Below are 24,447 nucleotides of genomic sequence, written 5' to 3'. Positions count from 1 at the left end.
CCTCGCCTGGTACTTGGTCTGTGGCCAACTGCTAAACTTGATTGTCTCTCTCCAGCTGCCTGCTTATGTTTCTAGGCTCGGTTAACACCCGAGCCAGGGATTTCCATGTTCTCTTCTCAGAGCTCCGTATTTGAGGTTCCAGTTGCCTGCTGGCATGGCCACTGGATGTCTGATATAGGCCCCACACCATAAGCTTAAGCCAGGCTGAGCTTTCAGTCTCCCTACAGCTCTGGCATGCCAGGTGAGGGAACAGCTTCCCAATGCCATCCAGTACTGCACACTTCACCTCCTAAAGCCCTCTTCTGTCACTATCGCTTCTCTCCCCATGACCACCCCTAGTCCAAGTCAACAGCCTGAAATTCCCCACATTCCCAGCTACCTTCTATCACAAGCCAATCTCCCACAGCAGACTGCCATGGCCTATTCAGGACAAATCTGATTACATACCTAAATGCTTAAAATCCCTTAACAGCTTAGAACCCGATAATGGTTTCCCAGGGCTTAACTAAGGGCCACACCCTCGGGTGGCCCATGGCCGAGGTCTGGCTCCTGACTTCTTTCCAGGAAAGAGGTGCCTTGCTAAGTCCCAGGGACTGCCTACCTCTTAAGCTTGCTGACCAGTCTTCCTGAGGGGAGGCTGGGAATTTCTACCTGCTAACTAGGGGGATGGGCTGGTGAGGCCAGGGCAGTTGGGGGCAAGGCCTCACCTCCCCCAAGGCTCGGGGATCAAGGAGGCCTCTGGCAGCCTCCAAGTCCAGAACTGGCTCTGCAGGGTGAGGATAGGTGTATGCCCTGGCCCGGAGCCCAGCTGTACCACCTCCTACACCAGCCAATCAAGGGGTGGAAGGGGCTGGGCCCAGGGCCAGAGTGAGAATGAGCTGGCAGTCCCTGTAGGCACCTGGGTGGCAGGAGGGACAGGCAGGAAGGAGGCTCAGACCATGTCACACAAACAAAGGCTTCATTACAGGGGATGAGGGGTGGTACACACATCAGTCTTCCTTCAGGCTCCCAAACACAGCAGCCGGCACACTCTGCTGCTCCAGCTGCACCTCTTGGGGTGGGAGGGTGGGGGGAAAGATATGGTCATTTTGCAACTCTCCAGAAGGGGGTCCTGCTCCTGCCTCCCCTCACCACTCTGCTGGGCTGGCTGGCCTCTCACCATTGGGCTCCAGGTCCATCTCGTCCTCATCCTCATCCTCGCCCAGCTCAATCTCCTCTGGGTTGGCCTGCTGTGCTAGCTCGGCCAGCTCCTCCCGGGATGCATCGCTCCTGGGGTGGATGGAAGTCACACTGTTCAGGTGGGCCTGGCCACCTCTTCAGCCTCCCCAGAAACCTCCCTCCTGAGGAAAAAGTGACTTGCTCCCAACCCCCAGACCCTCATCCTCACCTCACAAAAAGGATCTTGTTCTGGGCCTGTGGGGGTTGGTCATGCTCAGCCTCGGCTGCCAGCTGCTCTGCTCGCTGCTCTAGCAGCTTCATGTCATCCATGCCACTCTGCCCAGGGGCGAGGTCGGACACTGTGGGAAAGTGGGAAGGGAGGACGTCAGACATGGTGGAAGGGCTCTCTCCACAGCCACACCAGGTGCCGGATGACCCCCACCTGTCCCCAAGGCCCTAGCCCTCAAAGAGTTCCCAGTTTCAGGTGGGGAGGCAGAGCTGACCCCTGATGCTCCAAGTCCCACGAAGTCAAGGCTGGGCAGAGGGTAAAGTCAGAACCCATAGGCCCTGAGACAGGGAACTGTGTTGCCCCAGGGTGGACCTGGCCAGGGTGAAGGGTAGCTGCAGCTGCTTACCAGTGCCCGTGGCACTGCTAGACACCTTGAGCATCTGCGAGGCCATAAAGTTGACCTGCGTGTTGTATGTGGCCTGCACGCTTCGGCGGATACGCAACATCTCCCGGATGGTGTCCTCATTGCCGTGACGTACCTCGAAGTCCTTCCATGTTTGCCAGAAGGCCCCAGTCGTCTGTGGAGGGTGGGAGTGCCTATGTAGGAGCTTGTCAGCTCAGCTGCAGAGCCTCCCCACACTTATCCACTTGCCATGGGCTCATGCCTACCCGGGGGTCACAGATCTGGGAGCAGAAGCTGTAGATGGCTCGGGCGCGGTCAATCTCTCCAAGCTTGCACTCCATGTCCGCAAACCGCAGGCACATCTCCCGGGCATGCTCGTCCGACAGCACCTGGGTGATGTGGGTCACAAAGAACAGCATGAGGTGGGAAGAGAGCTGCCACAGGGGATCTCAACACACCAGGCTGGTCCCTGAGCTTCCAGAATGTTCCCTCCCAGCCCCCAGGTACAGGCATGTTCAGATCTGAGCCTGTAGTACCCCTCCTGTCTCTAAGGGACCTGCAGCCCCCACCCCACGCCCTGCCATGGGTACCTCGATAGCCTTCTGGTAGATGCCACGAGTGTAGGTGACTCCATAGATCTCCGCTGCCCGCTTGATGTAGATGTTGAACATATCATACTGCTGGGCAGGCTCCACAGCCTGGGTGGCACGCTCATACACAGCCATAGCATGCCGGGCCAGGCCCCACTCCTCCTCCAGCTGTGCGTACAGCAGGTACAGGGCTGTGGCAGGACAAAGGGCGGTCAGAGGTCAGTGGCCTGGCCACCCACCCTACCACCCTTCACCGAGCCACCTGGCCCTTCTCACTCTTTGCATATTTGGGGGGGCAGCCATCCAGTGCTTGCTCAAAAAGGTCCCGCGCCCGCTCCAGCTTGCGTCCCCCATAGCGGGTGATGAATTTGGTCAGATAGGTGCTCCAAATGTCAGACACATTGGGCCACTTGAACAGCGAGATGCCACGCTCATATGCCTGCCCAGAGAAGGGGAGTCATGTGTGAATCTGCAGGGCGACACCCCTTGGCACCATCTGCCAGGACATTGTCCAAGTCTCCTTCAAGTTCAGTTGGTGGCCTCTTTCCTGTCTACCCCTGCCTAAAATTTTGGCACAGTCAGGAGTGTCTGTACACTGCTGGTCTCCCTCAACAAACTGTAGGACAACAAGGACAACAAGGGATGAACTAGAATTTACTAAGTCAAGAGTAGGTGGCATAATGGGTGAGAAGGGGATGGATCCTCAGCTCCTAAGACACTGGAGCCCAGGCCAAGGGGCAGGGCCTGTCATTCAGGTAGGGGCAGCACACATTATGTGTACAACTTCCCTGTCCATGTACATGCAGTATCCACATGTACACATGCACACATAAAATACCCCTCATATCTACGACCTGTCACCTGAGCAGCAGTACAGGAACAGCCCACACATACCCAAACCAATACCTTCCCTCCACCTCATACACAGAGAGGCAGGACTCGGCACCTGGGGCGGGCTGAACTGTGTCCCCTGAAATTCATGTTGAAGCCTTAACTCCAGCACCTTAGAACATGACTATAATTGGAGAAAAGGTATTTATAGAAGTAACTAAGTTAAAATGAGGTCATTAGGGTGGGCCCTAATCTAGTATAATGAGTGTCCTTATAAGAGGAAATATGAACACATGGCGAAACACCAGAAACACGCACAGACACAGATGAACAAGTGAGGACAAGAAAAAAGATGGTCATCTACAGGCCAAAGAAAGAGGCCTCAGAAGGAACCAACTGTACTAACACCTTGATATCAGATGTCCAGCCTCCCAAACCGTGAGATAATAAATTGCCGTTGTGTAAGCCCATGGTACTTTGTTACAGTAGCCTGAGCAGACTAATATAGTGCTCAAAGCACTAGGAAAGGGGACACTGCCGCCTGGGACCTCCTCACCTTGAAGCTCTCCTCGAAGTACTTGTGCTCCTCCAGGAACATGGCGTAGTTGATGACGATCTGGGGGGTAGCAATGCGCAGGTCCAGAATACGGTCATACACGGACTTGGTAGACTACAGGGGCAGGGGCAGGTCAGAGCACATCCTGGGGCTGTGTTGGAAGCCCCACCACTCTCCCATGACGTGTTGGGTCCTGGCAGCTAACCTGAAATGTGCCAAGGCTTTCCTCCAGGTCGGCAAGCATGGACCACACCTTTAGTGACTTGTACACGCGGTTCTGCACAGGTTCTGAGCTGTCAAAATATTCAGCCCGGCGGGCAGGCAGTGCTGTTGCCTTCTGCAGAAACACACCAGAGGAGGGGGAAGCTGGGAGGGTGGGTCCCAGACTGAGTCACATACCGCATACTCCCTTCTCCACCACCCTGGTGGTGTTTACCCGCAGCAGCCTCAAGGCCTGGTCGTAATTCTCGTGCCGGAGCTCCAGCTCACCACACTCACACCACACACTTGCCAGGTCATCCACCTGCTTGAAGCTCACCCTGGTGGCCTTCTCCAGGATGATGCGGGCCTGCTGAGGTGGACAGAGGCTAGACTGAGACAATGTCCATTCCCCTGCCCCTGTGTTCTCTGAACAAGGATGTGTCCATACTCATACACATGCAACACACACATGCAAATGGACTCACATCATCCAGCTGCCCATTGTCCTCATAAAACTTGGCAAACGCAACCCACAACGTGTGGGGTTTGCCCGTAGCCTTGAAGGGGTCCACTGTCTGCACAGCCTCTGTGTACGTGTTGATGATCTGTGCGGGGGGGGCGGGGGGGGGGTAAAGCTGGACAACTGGGGCCATAGCAGGTGAGGGTGGGGTGGGGCTCTGAGGGGGCAAGGCCATCACATACCTCCCGAGGTCGGCCCTGGTGCAGGGCCACACGCTTGTGCCACTCATGTACATGGTGTGGGTTCTGGCGCAGCAAGACGCTGTTGAGGAGTAGGGGCCGCCGGCTGATAAGCTGCTCAAAGCGGGCCAGGCGCAATTCCAAGTCCACATCATCTGGGACCCATGCAGAGGGCCATGAGAGTGGAATTGAGGGCCTCAGTACACAGCTGCTTCCATTTCCCAGCCCTCTTTCCTGCCAGCCCTTGGCCAAGTGCTCTGACCTTCCAGATTCACCCCACTGCCCACCCTGCACTCCCTCTCTGAGCTGCTCCAGGGCCACCCTGACTGCAGATTCACCCCCAGCCCAAAACATTCCCCCTAGCCCCCCTTCCCTGCCACCCTCTGCCATCCACCCAGCGCTCCTTCTCTACCCAGCCTGTGTCCAGCCCACGCCCAAGATACATGCTCAGTTGGGGCTACTTACCAAGATCTCCCTGCACTGTCTATCGAGCCTCCCTCCCCACTGGCTTGACTGACCCCAAGACACACCTCTTCACTGCCCCAGCCCCTTGGGACTCCCCTAACACATGCAGGCTACCCTAGCCCACTATCTCTAGCAGCCCAGGACTGCCCCAGCAGCTCACCCTCCTCTTCCCGCCCTAGCTCTGAGGTGGTCTCCATCTTAGCTGCAATCATGCTTTCCTCAAACTGGGCATAGCTGTCGAACACCTGGGTGAAGTCCCGCACGGTCATCACAGTCCGGATGGCCTCCTCATACACGTCCCGAGCCTGTGGGTGGGTGATGGGGAGGGGTGAAGTGCAGGCAGGGAATAGGCATGTTTCCCCCCGCAAAATGGACAAAGGGAATACAGCAGCACTGCCCTTGGCACCAGTCCCAAGTTGGTACCCCACAGGGCCTTCCCCTGGGCCTGCTTGCTCCCTAGGATCTGCACAGCTCAATTAGGCTTTGAGCAGTGACACTCAGTAGAGCTAGGTTGGAGCATTCCCCTGCTTTGATAGAATGATCTGAGGACTATGGCTTCTCAGTAAACTGAGAATGACAGCCCCTCATACACAGTCACTGAGGTTCAAGATAGACATGTGTCAAGAACCTGGTACCCAGGCCCTCATAGCAGAGACCCTAAACTCAGTTTGGCCACAGAGGGCTCAATCGTTGCATAAACACCCATTATGCCCACCTGACCCAACTTCTCCAGTTCACATTCTCCCAGTCACCCAGGCTCCCCCAAGCTCAAGCCCTATCTCTCCACCCCTGCCTCTGGCTGGTCCTGCTCCTCTGCCTTCACCTGCTGGCTTATCTTTTGCTGATAGCCTTGGCCAATGCATTCTACTAGAAGTGGCAGCCTAAATGTCTATTGTAAAGTGGACACCTGGTCATGCCTCAAGCCTGGCTCTTGGCTCTGCTGAGTTGGACACAGCCAGCCTCTCCTCAGTCTGCAAAGCCCCCAACCCCATTCCCTAGCATTTCACTCTCCACTCTCTCCACTCAGCCAAGTTCCCATCTGCTCCCACTTTCCCCAAAGCTCCCAAACACAACATAGCTCCTCTTGATACCTCTCAGAGCCCTACACTACTCCTCTCCCTAAGGATCTGAACAAGATAACATGGACAATGTAAATAAATAAATAAATAAATAAATAAATAAATAAATAAATAAATAAATAAATGGAGCCAGTTTAAAATAGACATGGAGCTGCCACCCCAGAGGAATTGCCTAGCGTCTTACTCCCCAAATCTGTGGAATGTTAAAACTGGGCAAATAACCTTTGGACTGAGCCTACCGCAGAATTATATACCAAATAACTGTTTGCAAAAATAACAAGAAAACAGATATGACTACCAGACTGAAAGTTAAACATTAAGAATTAACACCATGAGCCCTGGCTGGTTTGGCTTGGCGGTTGGAGCGTTTGGCCTGCGGACCAGAGAGTCCTGGGTTCGGTTCCCGCTAGGGGCACGTACCCCCCCCCAAAAAAAAGAATTAGCACCATGATGTTAGCTTATCTGCACCCCTTCTCATAAATAACCCTAATCAGAACACTGTTTGGACTTCTGCCTTGAATCAGTGCTTCCTGAATATGTATTCCTTTAGATCTCAAATAAATGTTTATTGCTTCTCACTTTGGCTTTTTATTCTTAGGTTAATATATCTGATGTCAGAAATGGGATCAAAAGTGGCCTTATCTCCATGGACGTGTTCCCTGGTACCGGGTATGGTGTACCTACCAAACCTCTTTTGTACACACAGCTTTCATGGATAGCTGCCTCCCCAACCATGAAACCCTCTTTGGTTTGGATATCCTTCCTTTTGATTGAGGTAAATGACTTTAAGACTGGGAAGGGCTTTCCCCTTAATGGGGGGTGATTGCCTCAGGGCCGACTGTCCTGGAGCCAGCAGGAATTTGCTATTGCATGAGGAATGCAACTTGGAGCCTGCTACCACATGAGAAATAATCTTTTTTCTCTCTCTAGAGGGATTCTTCATGACCCCGGCGCTTATAAGAAGTACCGGAAGTGGGGTGGGGAGGGGGTGAGCAGCCTGGAGGGATCCTTCTCTAATAGGTGAGCACTTATTTTGTTTCTATTCCTTTTCTCTGTTTATTATGTTGTCATAAGAAAGAGTTCATAGAGTTAAGACACATGAATCCTATAAACCTGTTGTCCAGGCTGGTCCTGGAAAATGATGAGTTTACAGATCTCACCAGACTGGTACCTACTTAAACAAACTATCTGGGGCTTTCAATTAACATCACTTTTACCTTTATGTCCAGTCATGACAACTTTCAGGGTAATTTGTCTTTACCATTGGATCTTCACCTTCCAAAAGTCCTCAAAAACTACATTCCTTAGAAACTCTAGCTAATTATATGTACAAACATCTCTCCTCTTGTGCCTTTTTAATAAAAGAGGCCAAATTAGCCCAAATAATTTAAAATGCAAATAGCCATTCGGAAAAACCTTTATTTTACCTCTACCGCAACTCTCCCCCCATTTAAAAGAGAAGATCCCGTCCTGGCCGGTTTGGCTCAGCAGCTGGAGTGTCGGCCCGCAGACCAGAGAGTCCTGGGTTCGGTTCCCACTAAAGGCACGTGGCTCGGTTACAGTTTGTCCCTGGCCCCAGTTGGGGTCGTGTGGGTGGCGGCCACTCGATGTGTCTCTCTCATGTCGATGTTTCTCTCTCTTGCTTCCTCTCTCCCTCCCACTCTATCTGAAGATAAATGCAAAAAAAATATCCTCGGGTGAGGATAAAAAAAAATAGAAAAAAATAATAATAAAAAAAAAAAAGGAGAGAGAGAGAGAAGATCCCAAACCTACTGGGACAATAAAATACATTCTTTAATTGATATACAGAAGCTTCTAAAGGACAAAACATGGTACAAAATGGTGGTGGAAGATGCTGAACTCACCTCCTCCCAGGAGCACACTGAAATACACACCTACGTACAGAGCAATTACTACTGAGAACAATTGAAGGCTGATTGAACAGCTTCTGAACAACAAATGAGAGAAAAAGACCAAATAGAGAAGGTGAGAAATCAGTTCTTTGGGATCTGTACAAACTCTCTAGAATCAGAGGTACTAATGAGTGCCATTATTTATGTCCCCCTCCACCTCAATAGGGTAGGCAGGAGCTCTATCTGGGTGCTTTGGCCTACTTCCAAGATTGCTACAGACACACTCCCCAGAGCCCATTTTGGCTCTGAGCAAAGGCAGCAAGCAGGATCAACAGGTCATCACCATACACATCCAGCCTCCCTGCCTGAAGCCGCTCTAGCCCAACAGGCCAGCACCCTGGACACCATAGGTACCAGATCACCTCCAAATACCTTGGAAAAGAAACTCAGCGCACACAGCCTACAGAGAGGTTGCTTCTACACAAGGCCATATTTTCAATAGCTATTATGTCTAATTCACATAAACAAACATAAAAAGTCAAGCAACGAGAAGATAACATGAAAGAACAACAAGAAATCCCCAGAAAAAAAATTCTAATGAAATGGAGATAAGTAATTTCCCTAATAAAGAATTCAAAGAGAATTCCAGTCAAGATGGTGGCATAGATAAACATGGTACTCTTCTCCTCCTATAACCACATCACAATTACAACTACAGAACGACCATCATTCAGAACAGCCTGACATCGAGCTGAAAGGAAGTCTTACAACTACAAAAGAAGCCACATCAAGACTGGTAGGAGGGGCAGAGGTACAGAAGGGTTGCTCCCACACCCACGCGTGGTAGATAAAAATCAGGAGGGTACCTCAACTGTGAAGGTCCTTCCCAAGAAGCATGGGGTCCCTGTCCCACACCAGGCCCCCCAGCTCAGGGTTCCAGTGCCAGGAAGATGAGTCCTCATAACTTCTGGCTGTAAAAATCAGAAGGAATTGAGGCTCAGGGTAGTTGAGGCTAATGGAGTCCCAGGCAGCTCCTCTTAAAGGGCCCATGCATAGACTTACTTGGATTCGCTCCCTCTGGGCTCCAGCGCCAGGGGAGCTTGAGAAGTACCAGAGACATAGAGGGGAAAACCTGAGTTGTTTGGCATTAGGGCGAGAGCTGGAGATGCAGCTTTCTCCCAGACAGACATGCTAGTGGAGGCCGTGGTTCCCTTGGTGAGCCCTTCCTTCACTGGGCAGGTGCCATATCTGGGACTCCAGCAACTTTGCTCATACTGTTTATCCCGCCCAGGTGATTCCCTGCCCCACCCAACTTTTGGGCCCACCCAAGCTGTTTCCATTGACTTTACCATAGGAATGGCCTGTCTGGGCACATGCTTAGGATTTTCCTAAAATCTCTCAAACAAGCATCTGGCCTCAGCAGCCCCATATCTCTTGCTAAGTGGCCCTAGGCCCAGCACTAGCAGCAGCTGGCCTTGGTTCACAGCTCTGTCTTGCCTGGGCACCTTCAAGCTCAAACAAGCAGCAGCCATCTGCAGATAGCTTTGTAGCTTGTTCCTGGTAGCCCTGGGTAGAACACAGGCAGTGGCTGACCTTGGCCTTCACCTCGTGGGACACCCCACAGCCAAGCACCACCACCCAACCACCTCCACAAGCAACACATTCAAGGTGTGGACTCAGTGGGAACCAGAGCCCTGTTGATTTAAGTCTTACTCTGTGTGGTGGGCCTCTGCACAGCTGATCATCCAAGGTGGTCAGAGGTTGGAGGTCAGTGGGCACAGCCAGTCCTTGCAGCTGTCAGCCCGAGTAAATCCCTCCCACTGATGTCCCAATAGCAATTAAGACTCAATTACAACTGAAGAGTGTATAGTCCATATGGGGGGTGCACCTCGAGTGCCCAGCTGGGATGATCAGGGAGGCTGTGGCACTGGACCCTACAGGACACCTACTACAATAGGCCTCCCTACCAAGCCTAGGAGACACAGTAGCTCTACCTAATGGATAGAAACAAGCACAGGGAGGCAGCCAAAATGAAGAGACAAAGAAACATGTCCCAAATGAAAGAACAGAACAAAATTCCAGGAAAAGAACTTTGAAAAAATGGAGATAAGCAATCTAACATATGCAGTGTTAAAAACACTGGTTATAAGGTTGCTCAATGAACTTAGTGAGGATCTCAAGAGTGTAATAAAGGACCAGTCTGAAATGAAGGATGTACTAACTGAAATAAAAAATAATTTACAGTGAATCAATAGTAGAGTAGGTGAAGTCAAGAAGCAAATCATCAATTTGAAATAAAAAAAGCAAAAAACATCCTATTGGGACAGCAAAAAGAAAAAAAGAATCCAAAAAAATGAGGATAGTGTAAAGAAGTCTCTGGGAGAACTTCAAGTGTACCAAAATGTGCATTGTGGGGAGTGCCAAAAGGAGAAGGAGAGAGAGCAAGAAACTGAAAATCTATTTGTAAAAAATAATGACAGAAAACTTCCCTAACTTGATGAAGGAAACATACATACAAGTCCAGGAAGCACAGAGTCCTAAACAAGATGAACCCAAAGAGGCCCACACCAAAACACATCATAATTAAAATGCAAAAGGTTAAAACAAAGAGAGAATCTTAAAAGCAGCAAGAGAAGCAGATAGTTACCTGCAAGAGAGCTCACATAAGATTGTCAGCTGATTTCTCAAAAGAAACTCTGTAGGCCAGAAGGGAGCAGCAAAAAATATTCAAAGTGATGAAAAGCAAGGACATACAACCAAGATTACACTATCCTGCAAAGCTACCACTTAGAATCAATGGACATGTATAAAGAGCTTCCCAGACAAGAAAAAGCTGACAGAGTTCATCATCACCAAACCAGTATTATAGGAAATGCTGAAGGGTCTTCTTGAAGAAGATAAAAAATATGAATAACAAAATGGCAATAACTACATATCTATCAACAATTGAATCTACAAACAAAATGAACAAGCAGAACAGAAACAGGTTTATAGATAGAGAACTTTCTGTTGGTTGCCAGATGGGAGAGAGGTTGAGGGGGTTGGCAAAAAAGATGAGAGGATTAAGAAGTACAAATTGGTTGTTAGACTGATGAACCTCAGAGGGAAGGGGGAGGAAGGGCAGAAAGAGATAAACCAAAGAACTCAATGGACACAGACAATAGTGTGGGGAAGGCAGGAGGGAGACAGAAGTAGAGAGGAGGGGGTCAACGGGGAAAAAAAGAGGGACATCTGTAGTTCTTTCAACAATAAACATAAATTTTAAAAATAATAAAATTAAATTCTAAAAAAATTCAAAGGAACAGTCATGAGGATGCTCACCAAACTTGAAAGTGAAATAAAGGAACTTAGAACTACAATAAACAGTTAGAAAGTATAATAAGTAATCAGGTAGAGCTGAAGAATACAATAACTGAAGTGAAAAATACACTAGAAGAAATCAACAGCAGGTTAGCCAATACAGAAGAATAAATCAGTGACCTGGAAGCCAGACTAGTGGAAATAAACCAATCAGAACAGCAAGAAAGAAAAAATAATTTTTAAAAATGAGGATAGTTTAAGGGACCTATGGAATAACATCAAGTGCCCAAACATTTGCATTATAAGGATCCCAGAAGAAAGAGAAAGGAACAAAACCTTTAGTTGAATAACGGCTGAAAACTTTCCTAACCTGAGAAGAAAACAGACATCCAAGTCCAGGAAGTAGAGAGAGATCCAAACAAGATGAATCGAAAGAGACCTACACCAAGACAAATTGTTATTAAGGTAGCAAGTTAAAGACAGAGAATCCTGAAGGAAGCGAGGTTCTAGAAAACAGTGAATTATGTAAAAAGAATACCACATAAGGCTTTCGGCTGATTTTTCAGCAGCAACTTTATATGTCAGAAGGGAGTGGCAGGATACATTTACAGTGTTGAAAGAAACCTATAACCTAGAATAATTTACTTGGCAAGGTTATCATTCAGAGCTGAAGGATAAACATTCTCCCAAAGTGAGCCCTGGCCGGTTTGGCTCAGAAGTTAGAGAGTCGCCTGCAGACCAAAGAGTCTCAGGTTTGATTCCGGTCAAGGGCACATAATCTGGTTGCAGTTCAGTCCCAGCCCTAATAGGGGTCATGTGAAAGGCAACCAGTACATGTGTCTCTCTCACATCAATGTTTCTCTCTCTCTCATCCCCCCTCTCTCCCTCCCTCCTCCTACTCTATCTGAAGATAAATGATAATCTTACTCTATCTGAAGACAAATGGAACAACATCCTTGGGTGAGGATTAAAAATAACAATAATAATGATAAAATAAATAAATAGCCTGGCCAGTGTGACTTAGTGGTTGAGCACTGACTTATGCACCAAGAGATCACCAGCTTGATTCCTAGTCAGGGCACATGTCCAGGTTGTGGGACCAATCCCCAGTGGAGGGCATGCAGGAGGCAGCCAACTGATGTTCTCTCTCATCAATATTTCTATATCTATCCCCATCTCCCTTCCTCTCTCTCTAAAATCAATTTAAACAATTAATTAATAAATAATATGGTTTAAAAAAAAGTTTCAGGAAGTGAAGCATGTCCCACTTTCTGCTACAAAGATTTCTCAGTCAGACTGCAATGTCAGCAGTTACTGCCACATGCTTGTCAGCTTAAACACAAATGTCATCACTTATGTTTTCTTGAAAAACAATTTAAAATGTAGGTATTTTTAAGTACTGGGCTTATACTTCATTGGAATAAATGTGTACAGCAATAAACAGGTTCTCAAATCTAGTACTTAGTTGTGTACAAATGTAATTACGTGCATTGTATATATATTGTCCAATGAGCATATGTAAGTATTAAAGGCTAATTACTATTGTTTAAATGCAAATGTTCGTATGCCATTTCTTTATCATGTTAAATAATGTTGATGTCCATAATAATAAAAAAAAAGTTTCCCAGACAAGCAAAGGTGATTGGAATTCATCACCATCAAAAGTCTTCTTTAACCAATAATGACCATAACCAGAAATTAGAAACTATGAGGAAAAAAATTTCATAGGAAAATCCAAATACAGAAACTAAAAGCATTTCTCTTAAGAACAGGAATGAGACAAGGATGCCCACTTTCGCCACTCTTATTTAACATAGTACTGGAAGTCTTAGCCACAGCAATCAGACAGGAAGAAAAAATAAAAGAAATTCAAATTGGAATGGAGGAAGTGAAACTGTCATCATTTGCAGATGACATGATATTTTACATAGAAAACCCTAAAGACTCCATCAAAAATCTACTACACTTAATAAATGAATTTGGCAAAGTAGCAAGATAACAAAATTAACATCAAGAAATCAATCACATTCTTATACACCAATGATGAACTCACAGATAGAGAAACTAAAAAAAAAAATCCCATTTACCATCGTGGCAAAAAAATTAAGATAACTAGAAATAAACTAAACCAAAGAAGCAAAGGACCTATTTGCAGAAAACTACAGTACACTGAAAAAAGAAATAGAGGAAGATATAAAAAAGTGGAAGTACATACCTTGTCCATGGATTGGAAGAATTAACATCATTAAAATGTTCATACTACCCAAAGCAATCTATAGATTCAATGCAATCCCCATCAAAATACCAACAACATATTTCACAGAACTAGAACAAATACTTCAAAAGTTCATATGGAACCAAAAAAGACCCCAAATAGCCACAGCAATCTTGAAAAAGAAGGACAAAGTAGGTGGGATCACAATACCGGATATCAGGTTATACTACAAAGCCACTGTAATCAAAACAGCCTCGTACTGGCACAAGAACAGGCATATAGGCCAGTGGAACAGAACTGAGAACCCAGAAATGGACCCAAGAAAATATGCTCAATTAATATTTGACAAAGGAGGCAAGAGCATACAATGGAGTAAAGATAGCCTCTTTAATAAATGGTGTTGGGAAAATTGGACAGCTACATGCAAAAAAATGAAATTAGACCATCAACTTACACCACACACAAAAATAAACTCAAAATGGATAGAAAGACTTAAATGTCACTCATGAATCCATAAAAATCCTAGAAGAAAATGTAGGCAACAAAATTTCGGATATCATATGCACCAGAATTTTCACTGATAAATCACCTAAGGCAACAGAAACAAAGGGAAAAATGAAAACATGGGACTACATCAAACTCAAAAGCTTCTGCACAGCAAAAGAAACAACCATCAGCCCTGGCCGGTTTGGCTCAGTGGTTAGAGCGTCGGCCTGTGGTCCGGAGAGACCCGGGTTCGGTTCCCGCTAAGGACACGTACTTCGGTTGCAGTTTGTCCCCGGCCCTGGTCGGTTGTGCGGGTGGCAGCCACTCGATGTGTCCCTTCACGTCGATGTTTCTCTCTCTCTCTCCCTCCCACTCTATCTGTACAAAAAAATGGAAAAATGTCCTCGGGTGAGGATAAAAAAAAAAAAAAAAAGAAACAACCATCAAAATGGAAAGGTAACCCACCGTATGGGAGAGCATCACTGCCAATGATACATCAGATAAGGGGTTAATTTCCGATATATATAGAGTACTCATACAACTCAACAAAAAGAAGACAAAGAACCCAATTAAAAATGGACAGAGGAGCTGAATAGACACCTCTCTAAACATGACATACAAATGGCCAAGAGACATATGAAGAAATGCTCAACATCACTAATCATCAGAGAGATGCAAATTAAAACAACAATGAGGTATCACCTCACACCTGTCAGAATGGACGCCATCAACAAATCATCAAACAACAAGTGTTGGCGAGTGTGTGGAGAAAAGGGGACTCTAGTACACTGCTGGTGGGAATGCAGACTGGTGCAGCCACTATGGAAAACAATATGGTGTTACCTCAAAAAATTAAAAATTGAACTGCCATTTGACCCAGTGATCCCACTTCTAGGAATATACCCTAAGAAGCCTGAAACACCAATCAGGAAGAATATATGTACCCCCATGTTCGTAGCACTATTTACAATAACTAAGATCTGGAAACAGCTCAAGTGTCCATTAGTAGACAAATGGATAAAAAAGTTGTCGTACATATACACAATGGAGTACTATGCAGCTGTAAGAAAGAAAGATCTCTTATCCTTTGAGATGACATGGAGGGACCTGGAAAGCATTATCCTAAGCGAAACAAGCCAAACAGAAAAAGACAAATACCACGTGATCTCACTTATTTGTGGAATATAATGAACATAACAGTCTGAGGAATAGGGTAGACTCAGAGATGTGAAAGTAGGGTATAGACTAACAACCCTCAGAAGAGGGGGTGGTGGGGGGAGGGAAGAGATAAACCACAGAACTTATATGCATGTACACATAACCAATGGACATGGACAACAAAGTTGGGGATGGGGTGGGGGTGATGGTGTCAACGGGGTAAAAAAGGATAAACATCTGTAAAAATAAAATTAAAAAAATAATAATAATAATAAAAAGAAAAGCCAAATATTCAATAAATATAGCAAAGTACACATTTAAAAAGCTACTACACAAGTCAAAAGACAAGAGTAAAAACCTCAACTAAACCTACAATAAGTAGTTAGGAGATATACAAAACAAAAAGTTCTAAAATATGACATGAAAAACAAAAAGCATGGTGGGGGAGTAAATATGTAGTCTTTTAGAATATATTTAAACTTAAACACCTATAAATTTATAATAGACCTCAATATAGAATGGTATACATAAACACTATGGTAACCACAAACCAAAAACCAAAAGGAAAGGAACTCAAGCAAAATACTAAAAAAAAATAGAGAATTGGAACAGAACTACCAAAACAACCAAAAAGCAATAAACACACATCTATCAATAATTACTTTAAATGTAAATGGCTTAAATGCTCCAATAAAAAGACACAGGGTATTCAAAATAATATTGAATATAAACTGTAGTTGAAAAAAGAAAAGACATGGGGTAGCCGAAGGGATTTAAAAATAACATGGCCCCTGTATATGCTGCTTACAAGAGATTAACTTCAAATAGAAAGACACATACAGACTAAAAGCAGAGGGATGGTAAAAGCCATTCCATGTAAACAGAAATGAAAAGAAAGCTGGGGTAGCAAAACTCATATCAAACAAAACAGACATTAAAACAAAAAAATGTAAAAAAATAAAGAAGTACATTACATAATTATAAAGGGGTCAAGAGAACATAGTAATTGTAAATATTTAGGAACCCAACAAAGGAGTACCTAATTATACAGAGCAATTATTAATAGACATAAAAGAGATTCACAATAATAACAACAGGGGATTTTAATACCGCACTCACATAAACAGACAGCTCACCCAGAGAGAAAATTAATAATAACGGCCTCAAATGTTACTTTAGATCAGATTGACTTAATAAACATTTAAAGAACAATTTACCCATAAACTGCAGAATACACTTTTTTTTTTAAATACACCCAGAACATCTCCAGAATACATCACATGTCAGGCGACAAAACAAGCCTCAACCTTTTTCAACCACAATTTCATGAAACTAGAAATCAACTACAAGAATATTGGAAAGCATACAAATATGTGGAACTAAACAATATGCTACTAAACAACAAATGGATCAAAGAGGAAATAAACAACTTTGAGACAAATGAAAATAAAAACATAACTTTTCAAGCCCTGGCCAGTTTGGCTCAGCAGTTAGAGCGTTGGCCCGCAGACCAGAGCATCCTGGGTTCGGTTCCCACTAAGGGCATGTACCTCAGTTGCAGTTTGTCCCCAGCCGGGGTGGCAGCCACTCAGTGTGTCTCTCTCACATCGATGTCTCTCTCTCTCTCTTCCTCCCTCTCTCCCTTCCGCTCTATCTGAAGATAAATACAAAAATGTCCTCGGGTGAGAATAAAAAAAAAACAAAAAACATAACTTTTCAAACTTATGCAGCAAAAGTAGTATAACAGGGAAGTTCCTAGCTATACAAGCCTACATCAAGAAACAAGAAAAATCCCAGATAAACAATCTCTACACCTAAAGAAACTAGAAAAAGAAGAACAAACAAAACCCAATGTAAGCAGAAGTAAAGAAACAAGATCAGAGCAGAAATAAACAAAATAGAGATTAAAAAGATAAACAAAATTGAAAAATCCTTTAGCTAAACTCCTCAAAAAAACAACAAAAATACAAAGAATCATTAAAGAATACTACAAACAATTAAATGTAAACAAATTCGACAATCTAGAAGAAATAGATTATTTCTAGAAGCATATAACCTTCCAAGACCGATCCAGGATGTGATAGAAAATCTAAACAGATTGATTACTAGCAATGAAATTTAAGCAGTAACAAAAAAAACTCCCAACAAATAAAGTGTGGGACCAGATGGCTTTATAGGTGAATTCTATCAAACATTAAAGAAGAATACTTATCCTTCTTAAACTATTTCAAAAATTTAAAGATGAAAAAAACACTTGCAAACTCCTTCTACAAAGCCAGCATTGCTCTGATACCAAAATTAGACAAAAACATTACAACAAAAGAAAATTACAGGTCAATAACCTTGATGGACACAGATGCAAAAATTCTCAAAAAAATATTAGCAAACCAGATTCAACAATATATTAAAAGGATTATATGCCATGATCAAATAGGATTTATTCCATGGATGCAAGGATAGTTCAACATCCATAAATCAATCAATGTGATACATCACATTAACAAAATAAAGCTTAAAAAAAATCACATGATCATGCCCTGGCCGGTTTGGCTCTGCAGTTAGAGCATCGGCCTGCGGTCCAGAGAGACCTGGGTTAGGTTCCCGCTAAGGGCACGTACCTCGGTTGCAGTTTGTCCCCGGCCCTGGTTGGGTTGTGTGGATGGCAGCCACTCGATGTGTCCCTTTCATATCGATGTTTCTCTCTCTCTCTCTCTTCCTCTCTCTCCCTCACACTCTATCTGAACAAAAAATGGAAAAATGTCCTCAGGTGAGGATTAAAAAAAAAAAAAGAAAACAATCCCAGTTACAATTGCAACAAAAACAATAAAATACCTAGGAATACATTTAAGAGGTGAAAGACCTGTACTCTGAACACTATAGGACACTAAAGAAAGAAACTGAAGAAGGTATAAATAAATAGAAGATATAGCATGCTCATGGATTGGAGGGATTGTTAAAATGTCCTTACTACCTAAAGCAATATACAGATTCAAAGCAATACGTGTTAAAATACCAATGATATTCTTCTAAAAACTAGAACTAATCCTAAAATTTACATGAAACTACAAATGATCCTAAAGAAACCTTGAGAAAGAACAAAGTAGGAGGTATCACACTCCCTGATTTGAAACAAAGTTACAATAATCAAAACAGTATGGTGCTGGTATAAAAGCAGATATATAGATCAATGGAATAAAATAGAGATTCCAAAAGTAAATCCTCACTTATAAAATCAATTAATTTATGGGAAAGGAAACAAGGATATAGAATGGGTAAAGTGAAATGAATCACACACATTAAGCCACAAAACGAGCCTCAATAACTTAAAAAAAATTGAAATCATATCAAGCGTCTTTTCTGACCACAATTTCATGACACTAGAAACCAGCAACAGGAAGAATATTGAAAATCACACAAATATCTGGAGACTAAAGAACATACTACTAAACAACAAATGGATCAACGAGGAAATCAAGCCCCGGCTGGTGTGACTCAGGTGCAATTGGTTAAGCCTCATCTTGTACACCAAAAGGTCACAGGTTTGATGCCTTGTCAGGGCACATGTCCAGGTTGCAGGATCCAGGTAGGGATGCACATGGGAGGCAACAGATTGTTATTTCTCTAGCACATCGATGCCTCTCTCTCTCTCTTTCTCTCTAAAAATTAGTAAAAACATATTTAAAAAAAAAAAAAAAAGAGGAAATCAATAACCTTGAGACAAATCCCTTCAAAAACTGATGCTGCGCCCTGGCCGGTTTGGCTCAGCGGTTAGAGCATCAGCCTGCGGTCCCGAGAGACCCAGGTTTGGTTCCCACTAAGGGCATGTACCTTGGTTGCAGTTTGTCCCCGGCCCTGGTCGGTCGTGCGGGTGGCAGCCACTCGATGTGTCCCTTTCACATTGATGTTTCTCTCTCTCTCTCTCTCTTCCTCTCTCTCCCTCCCACTCTACCTGAACAAAAAAAGTCCTCGGGTGAGGATAAAAAAACTGATGCTGGGAAAACTGGACAGATATATGCAAAAAGTGAAACTGGACCACTTATTCACACCATATAAAATAATAAAGTAAAAATGGATTAAACCCTTAAATATAAGATAAGAAACCATAAACTCCTAGAAGAAAACATAGGCAGCCCTGGCTAGTGTTGCTAAGTGGTTAGAGCGCCGACCCACGGATCAAGGAGTCCTGGGTTCGATTCCGACCAAGGGCACATATCTTGGTTGCAGTTCGTCCCTGGCCCTGGTTGGGGTTGTGCGGGAGGCAGCCAATCGATGTCTCTCTCACATCAATATTTTTCTCTTTCTCTCTCCCTCCTTCCTGCTCTATCTGAAGATAAATGGAAAAATATCCTCGGATGAGAATTAAAAAAAAAACAGAAAACATAGACAGTAAACTCTTTAACATCAGTCTTACTATCTTTTTGGATATGTCTCCTCAGGCAAGGGCAACAACAAAAGTAAATGAAACTACAACATACTAAATGAGAGAAGATATTCACAAATGATGCATTTAATAACACGTTAATACCCAATATATATAAGAAACTCATACATTATAGAAATTATATAAAATTCCAAAAAATCTGATGTCTTAAAATGATGTTAGAAAACTTACATTATTTCTGTCTCTAATTGTCTTTCCATCTTAAAGCTGTAAATCTTTAGTTTTTTTCCTATCCTCACCCGAGGACATTTTTCCATTTTTTGTTCAGATAGAGTGGGAGGGAGAGAGAGAAACATTGATGTGAAAGGGACACATCAAGTGGTTGCAAGCCCCAACCAGGGCCGGGGACAAACTGCAACTGAGGTACATGCCCTTAGCGGGAACCGAACCCAGGTCTCTCTGGACCGCAGGCTGCCGCTCTAACCACTGAGCAAAACCGGCCAGGGCAAAGTTGTAAATCTTATTATGTGTTTGAATTGTAAATACCCAGGAGCTAACCAAAACACTGCCTACAAAGACTGAAGGAAAAAATAAAAAGCTTTTTAAAAATACAGATTACTATAGAAGTTCCCTTGCCAAATTGACTAGTAAAACATCTATGTTTTTTTTTTTTTCCTTTACAAAACTATTTAAAAAAATAAAGATGAAAGAAAAATTACTGTATATGAAAAGTAGGATGTATGTTTTCAGTAAAAGAAAGTTATGAAAATAGATGAACTTTTGTTGAGGGAAAGGAAAATAGATTTTTTTTTTTTAAATTTTTTTTTCCTTTATTGATTTTAGAGAGAGAGGAAGTGAGAGGGAAAAAGGGATAAAAACATCGATGAGAGAGAACATCGATTGGACACCTCTTCATGACCCCACTGGGGATTGGACCCACAACCCAGGCATGTGTCCTGACTAGGAATCAAACCAGAGACCTCTTGGTGCATGGGTCGACGCTCAACCAGTGAGTCACACTGGTCAGACAATAGATGTGTTTTTTGAATAAGGAAAGATATAAAGGATATGGGGTTTCTTTTTGTTTTCATCTTTTTGGTAAAGAAAGAAAAAGGAAAGTAATTTTGTTTCAAAATAAGAATAAAAATGTGACAAAAGCTGAAAGGTGTATGAAAGTTTCAGAAAGTTTGTGGAAGTTACAGAAGGTTAATGGAAAAGGAATCTTGAGAAAAGAATTTTATATGTGGTCAAGTTAAAATTGAATGAATAACTAAGTCAACTGCATCACATGTGTGTGTGTATGAACACTCAATGGACCTTTAACCATGGCCACTTTTCTTTCTTTTGTCATTTACAGACAGTTATTCTTTTACTCTAATGCTTTTATAAAAGTGTTCCTACCAAAATGCTTCATCTTCCAGGGGACTCATGGAGAGAACTCTGACACTTCCTCTAAAACAAAGGTTTCTGATCAATTTTCAGATCATACCATTAAACTGGATGGGGATTTGCAGAACACTAAGAAAAACGAATTCATAAAACTGCTGACAAAAAATTCAAGATCAATAGGAATTAACAGCATGGGACTGAATGAAATGATGAGGATGATTATAATTTTTATATGAAATATTACTAGGGTTTTTTTAGAATCTTTGTTTTCAGATATAAAATTTTTTTTCTCCTAAGCTATCTATGACCTACAATTTAGTAAATCATACCTTTGTAAGCAGATTTGAAACATTTATCTTTTCCTCCCTACCTGATCCCTCCTTATAAACTCTTAGTATAATCTACACCTTCATTTTCCCCCCCTTACTTTACTTCCTTTCTAGTTCCTTTAGTATGTCACAAATAATATTCAAGGCCACGCACTCACTTATAATAGTTATTCCCTTTTCCCCTTCATTTCTATCTGGAAAAATAACTCAACATTGGGCATCATTTTTACACCTAGTTCACGTGCAACTGGTTGCACATATAGTCAAGGGTGTTCAATGCCTGGTGATGTTAACCCCAATGAAAGTACCGATTTTGGAAGAATACTTTTTCCTTGGGCAGGTACTACAATTAATAAATACATAATTTAAATGATTAAATACAGTGCCTACTAACACCTCATGGTTCTCTAATACCTTTGCTGACTTCTTTCAAGTTCAGATCTATTCTTCAAATTTGAACTTAACATTTTATTTACTATAGAAAGGTTTGCTGTTATAAACTTTGTTTTGCACAGTTCAGTGTTTCAAAACCACCATTCTGATAATGGTTGCTCAATATTTTGAAATTATCACTAAGCCTTGTGAGACTTCATATGAAAAGCCTTAAGAAACTAAAAAAGATGTTCGCCCATAGAGGAACACGATAGTAAAGCTTTTCTCTGTTCTGATACTCTTGTTGCTCAATGTGGCCTAAGACTCCTAAAAAAACAATTTCCCGTCTATGTGAGCTATGACATACCACCAATGAGCCTTCCTAGTGATGAGGGACTGACAGTGGCATGACATACTGAAAATGAGCCTTCCCAGCAATGAAGGACCAACAGTGTTGTTTTTTTTCTTTATTGATTTTAGAGAGAAAGAAATATCGATGAGAGAGAACACATATCGGCCACCTCCTGCATTCCCCCCACTGGGGATCGAGCCCACAACCTGGGCATGTGCCCTGACTGGGAATTGAACTGGCGACCTCCTGGTGTATGGTTCGACATTCAACCACTGAACCACACAGGCTAGGCAAACAGTGCTTTTAATAACTGATTAGTATTGCTTTCCAGTAATTGATCAGTGATGCTTTCAAGGAAAGATCTCAATCAAAAGAAAAAAAATGTAAAAAAACAATATAAACAGAGTCACTTTATTTTTTGTTTTTTTTATCTTTTTTTTTATCCTCACCTGAGGACATTTTTCCATTTTTTGTTCAGATAGAGTGGGAGGGAGAGAGAGGAAGAGAGAGAGAAACATCGACGTGAAAGGGACACATCGAGTGGCTACCACCCACACAACCCAACCAGGGCCGGGGACAAACTGCAACCGAGGTACACGCCCTTAGTGGGAACCGAACCCAGGTCTCTCTGACCACAGACCGATGCTCTAACAGCTGAGCCAAACTGGCCAGGGCAACAGAGTCACTTTAAAATGGAATTGGAGCCCAGCTGGTGTGGCTCAGTGGTTAAGCATTGACCCATGCACCAAGAGGTCACCAGTTTGATTCTCAGTCAGGGTACATGCCCAGGCTGTGGGCCAAATCCCCAGTGGGAAGCATGTAGAAGGCAGCCAATCGATGTTCTGTCTCATCAATGTTTCTATCTCTTTCTCCCTATAATATCGATAAAGAAAACAAATTGTTTAAATTTTTAAAAAAATGGAATTGGAGCTGCCATCCCAGAGGGACTGCCATGCACATCTTACTCCTCAAACCTTTGGAAGGTTAAAACAGGGCAAAATAACTTATGAACTGGGCCAAAACAAATGTTTGTAAAGATAAGAGCACAGATATAATGACTACCTGACTAAAAATTAAAAACATTCTTTAGAATTAGCATCATTGTTAGCTTATTTGCCCCTATAGATATTCCTCCCTTCTACTGACATAGTTGTTCCTCTTCCTTTTCTCATAATACTCCTTGCTTTTACTCCTAATCAGAATATTGTTTGTGTTTTTGCCTGAATCAGTGCATCCTGAATAGCTATTCTTTTGGATCTCAAATAAATGCTGTTGCTTCTCACTATGGCCTTTTATCTTTAGGTTAACAACACTAACACCTTGGGACTGATCCTCAAGTCAGGCACCTGCTCAGCACCTGATTCCCCACAGGTAAGAGTATACAACTGTTACTCTGTTTTTCAGACCTGGCTTAGAGTGTCCAGGGCCATACAGCCATGGAGAACCCGGGTCTAGATGACCCCAAGATGGGTGCACTTGCTAGCACATCTGCAGGTGTTTCCTGTTCACACATATATCCACATGTATCTGGAGTACCATGCTTTGGCAGGAGAGCCTGCCCTGCATCCAGTATCCCCGCACACCTTCTCAAAGTGGCCACTGCGAATGTAGTAGTCAGCCAGAGAGCACCAGAGCTTGCCCAGCTGGTCAGTGAAACGGGTGAGGCCCCCTCGGATGATGGCGTCCACGTTGAGCGATTGCACCTTGTCTGGGTTCTGGGAGATGAGGTCACAGAGCTCGTGCCATAGCTGCAGGGTTCAGGAAAGAATCTCAGCCTCAGTCCCTGATGGAGTAAACCCTCCCACCCGGCCCCTATCTCCTCACAGACCCACCTGGTAGTTGGACTTGCCAGCCTTGGACACAAAGTGCTCATCATTCACCACAGTGGCCAGGCGTTGTGCAGCCTCATCCAGCCGGTCACTTGACTTGAGGTACTCGATGTACTCCTCTGCACTCTCAGGGCTCAGCTGAGCACCGACCCACCATGCCGGTAGTCAGTGGGGTCATAGGGCTACACTGTTGTTCCTACCTCCCCACTCAGAGGCTCTGGGCCACCAGTTAGCCTACTACCACTGTCTTGTCCAAGAGCCAGCATTAGCCACACATGTACAGGCTAGGCCCTACTGGTCCAGCCTCAGCTCCATGGGTCCATCCTTGGTCCCACTGATCCACTCTGAACCACACTGGTCCAGCCTCAGCCCCACTGGCCCATCCTTGGTCCCATCGATCCAGTCTGGGTCATAGTAGTCCAGCTTGAGCTCTACTTATCCAGCCTCAGCCACACTGATCTACTCTGGGCCTCACTGGTCTAGCCTCAGTCCTGACTGCTCTAGACTAGGCACCATTGGTCCAATCCCAGCCCTGACTGGTCTGGCTTAAACACCAATAGCCTAACCTGCAC

At 44.1% G+C, this 24,447-nt stretch overlaps 1 protein-coding gene across 5 annotated transcripts in view; it reads right to left on the bottom strand.

Moving 5' to 3' along the window:
• Positions 1 to 954: 954 nt before the first annotated feature.
• The window catches only part of XAB2 (XPA binding protein 2), a 30,202-nt gene continuing 6,709 nt past the window's right edge, over positions 955 to 24,447 (bottom strand). The window contains exons 5-19 of one of the 5 annotated variants that reach the window (XM_036281775.1): positions 23,879 to 24,013; positions 23,630 to 23,794; positions 5,293 to 5,437; positions 4,671 to 4,822; positions 4,454 to 4,573; positions 4,204 to 4,338; positions 3,973 to 4,104; positions 3,768 to 3,881; positions 2,657 to 2,819; positions 2,381 to 2,571; positions 2,057 to 2,179; positions 1,794 to 1,965; positions 1,388 to 1,517; positions 1,160 to 1,269; positions 955 to 1,051 (exon numbers count right to left, since the gene is read on the bottom strand). In XM_036281775.1, coding sequence (XP_036137668.1) covers positions 990 to 1,051; positions 1,160 to 1,269; positions 1,388 to 1,517; positions 1,794 to 1,965; positions 2,057 to 2,179; positions 2,381 to 2,571; positions 2,657 to 2,819; positions 3,768 to 3,881; positions 3,973 to 4,104; positions 4,204 to 4,338; positions 4,454 to 4,573; positions 4,671 to 4,822; positions 5,293 to 5,437; positions 23,630 to 23,794; positions 23,879 to 24,013 — 2,049 coding nt within the window. In that variant the 3' untranslated portion in view covers positions 955 to 989. Of the gene's footprint in view, positions 1,052 to 1,159; positions 1,270 to 1,387; positions 1,518 to 1,793; positions 1,966 to 2,056; positions 2,180 to 2,380; positions 2,572 to 2,656; positions 2,820 to 3,767; positions 3,882 to 3,972; positions 4,105 to 4,203; positions 4,339 to 4,453; positions 4,574 to 4,670; positions 4,823 to 5,292; positions 5,438 to 23,629; positions 23,795 to 23,878; positions 24,014 to 24,447 lie in introns of those variants that run through there. The other 4 variants (XM_036281776.1, XM_036281777.1, XM_036281778.1 and 1 more) reach the window with 4 other exon arrangements.

The sequence above is a fragment of the Molossus molossus genome, unplaced genomic scaffold (assembly GCF_014108415.1).
Source record: "Molossus molossus isolate mMolMol1 unplaced genomic scaffold, mMolMol1.p scaffold_m16_p_4, whole genome shotgun sequence".
NCBI lineage: Eukaryota > Metazoa > Chordata > Mammalia > Chiroptera > Molossidae > Molossus > Molossus molossus.
Note: the sequence above shows the minus strand (reverse complement) of the source record. Positions and strands in the feature narration are given on the sequence as shown.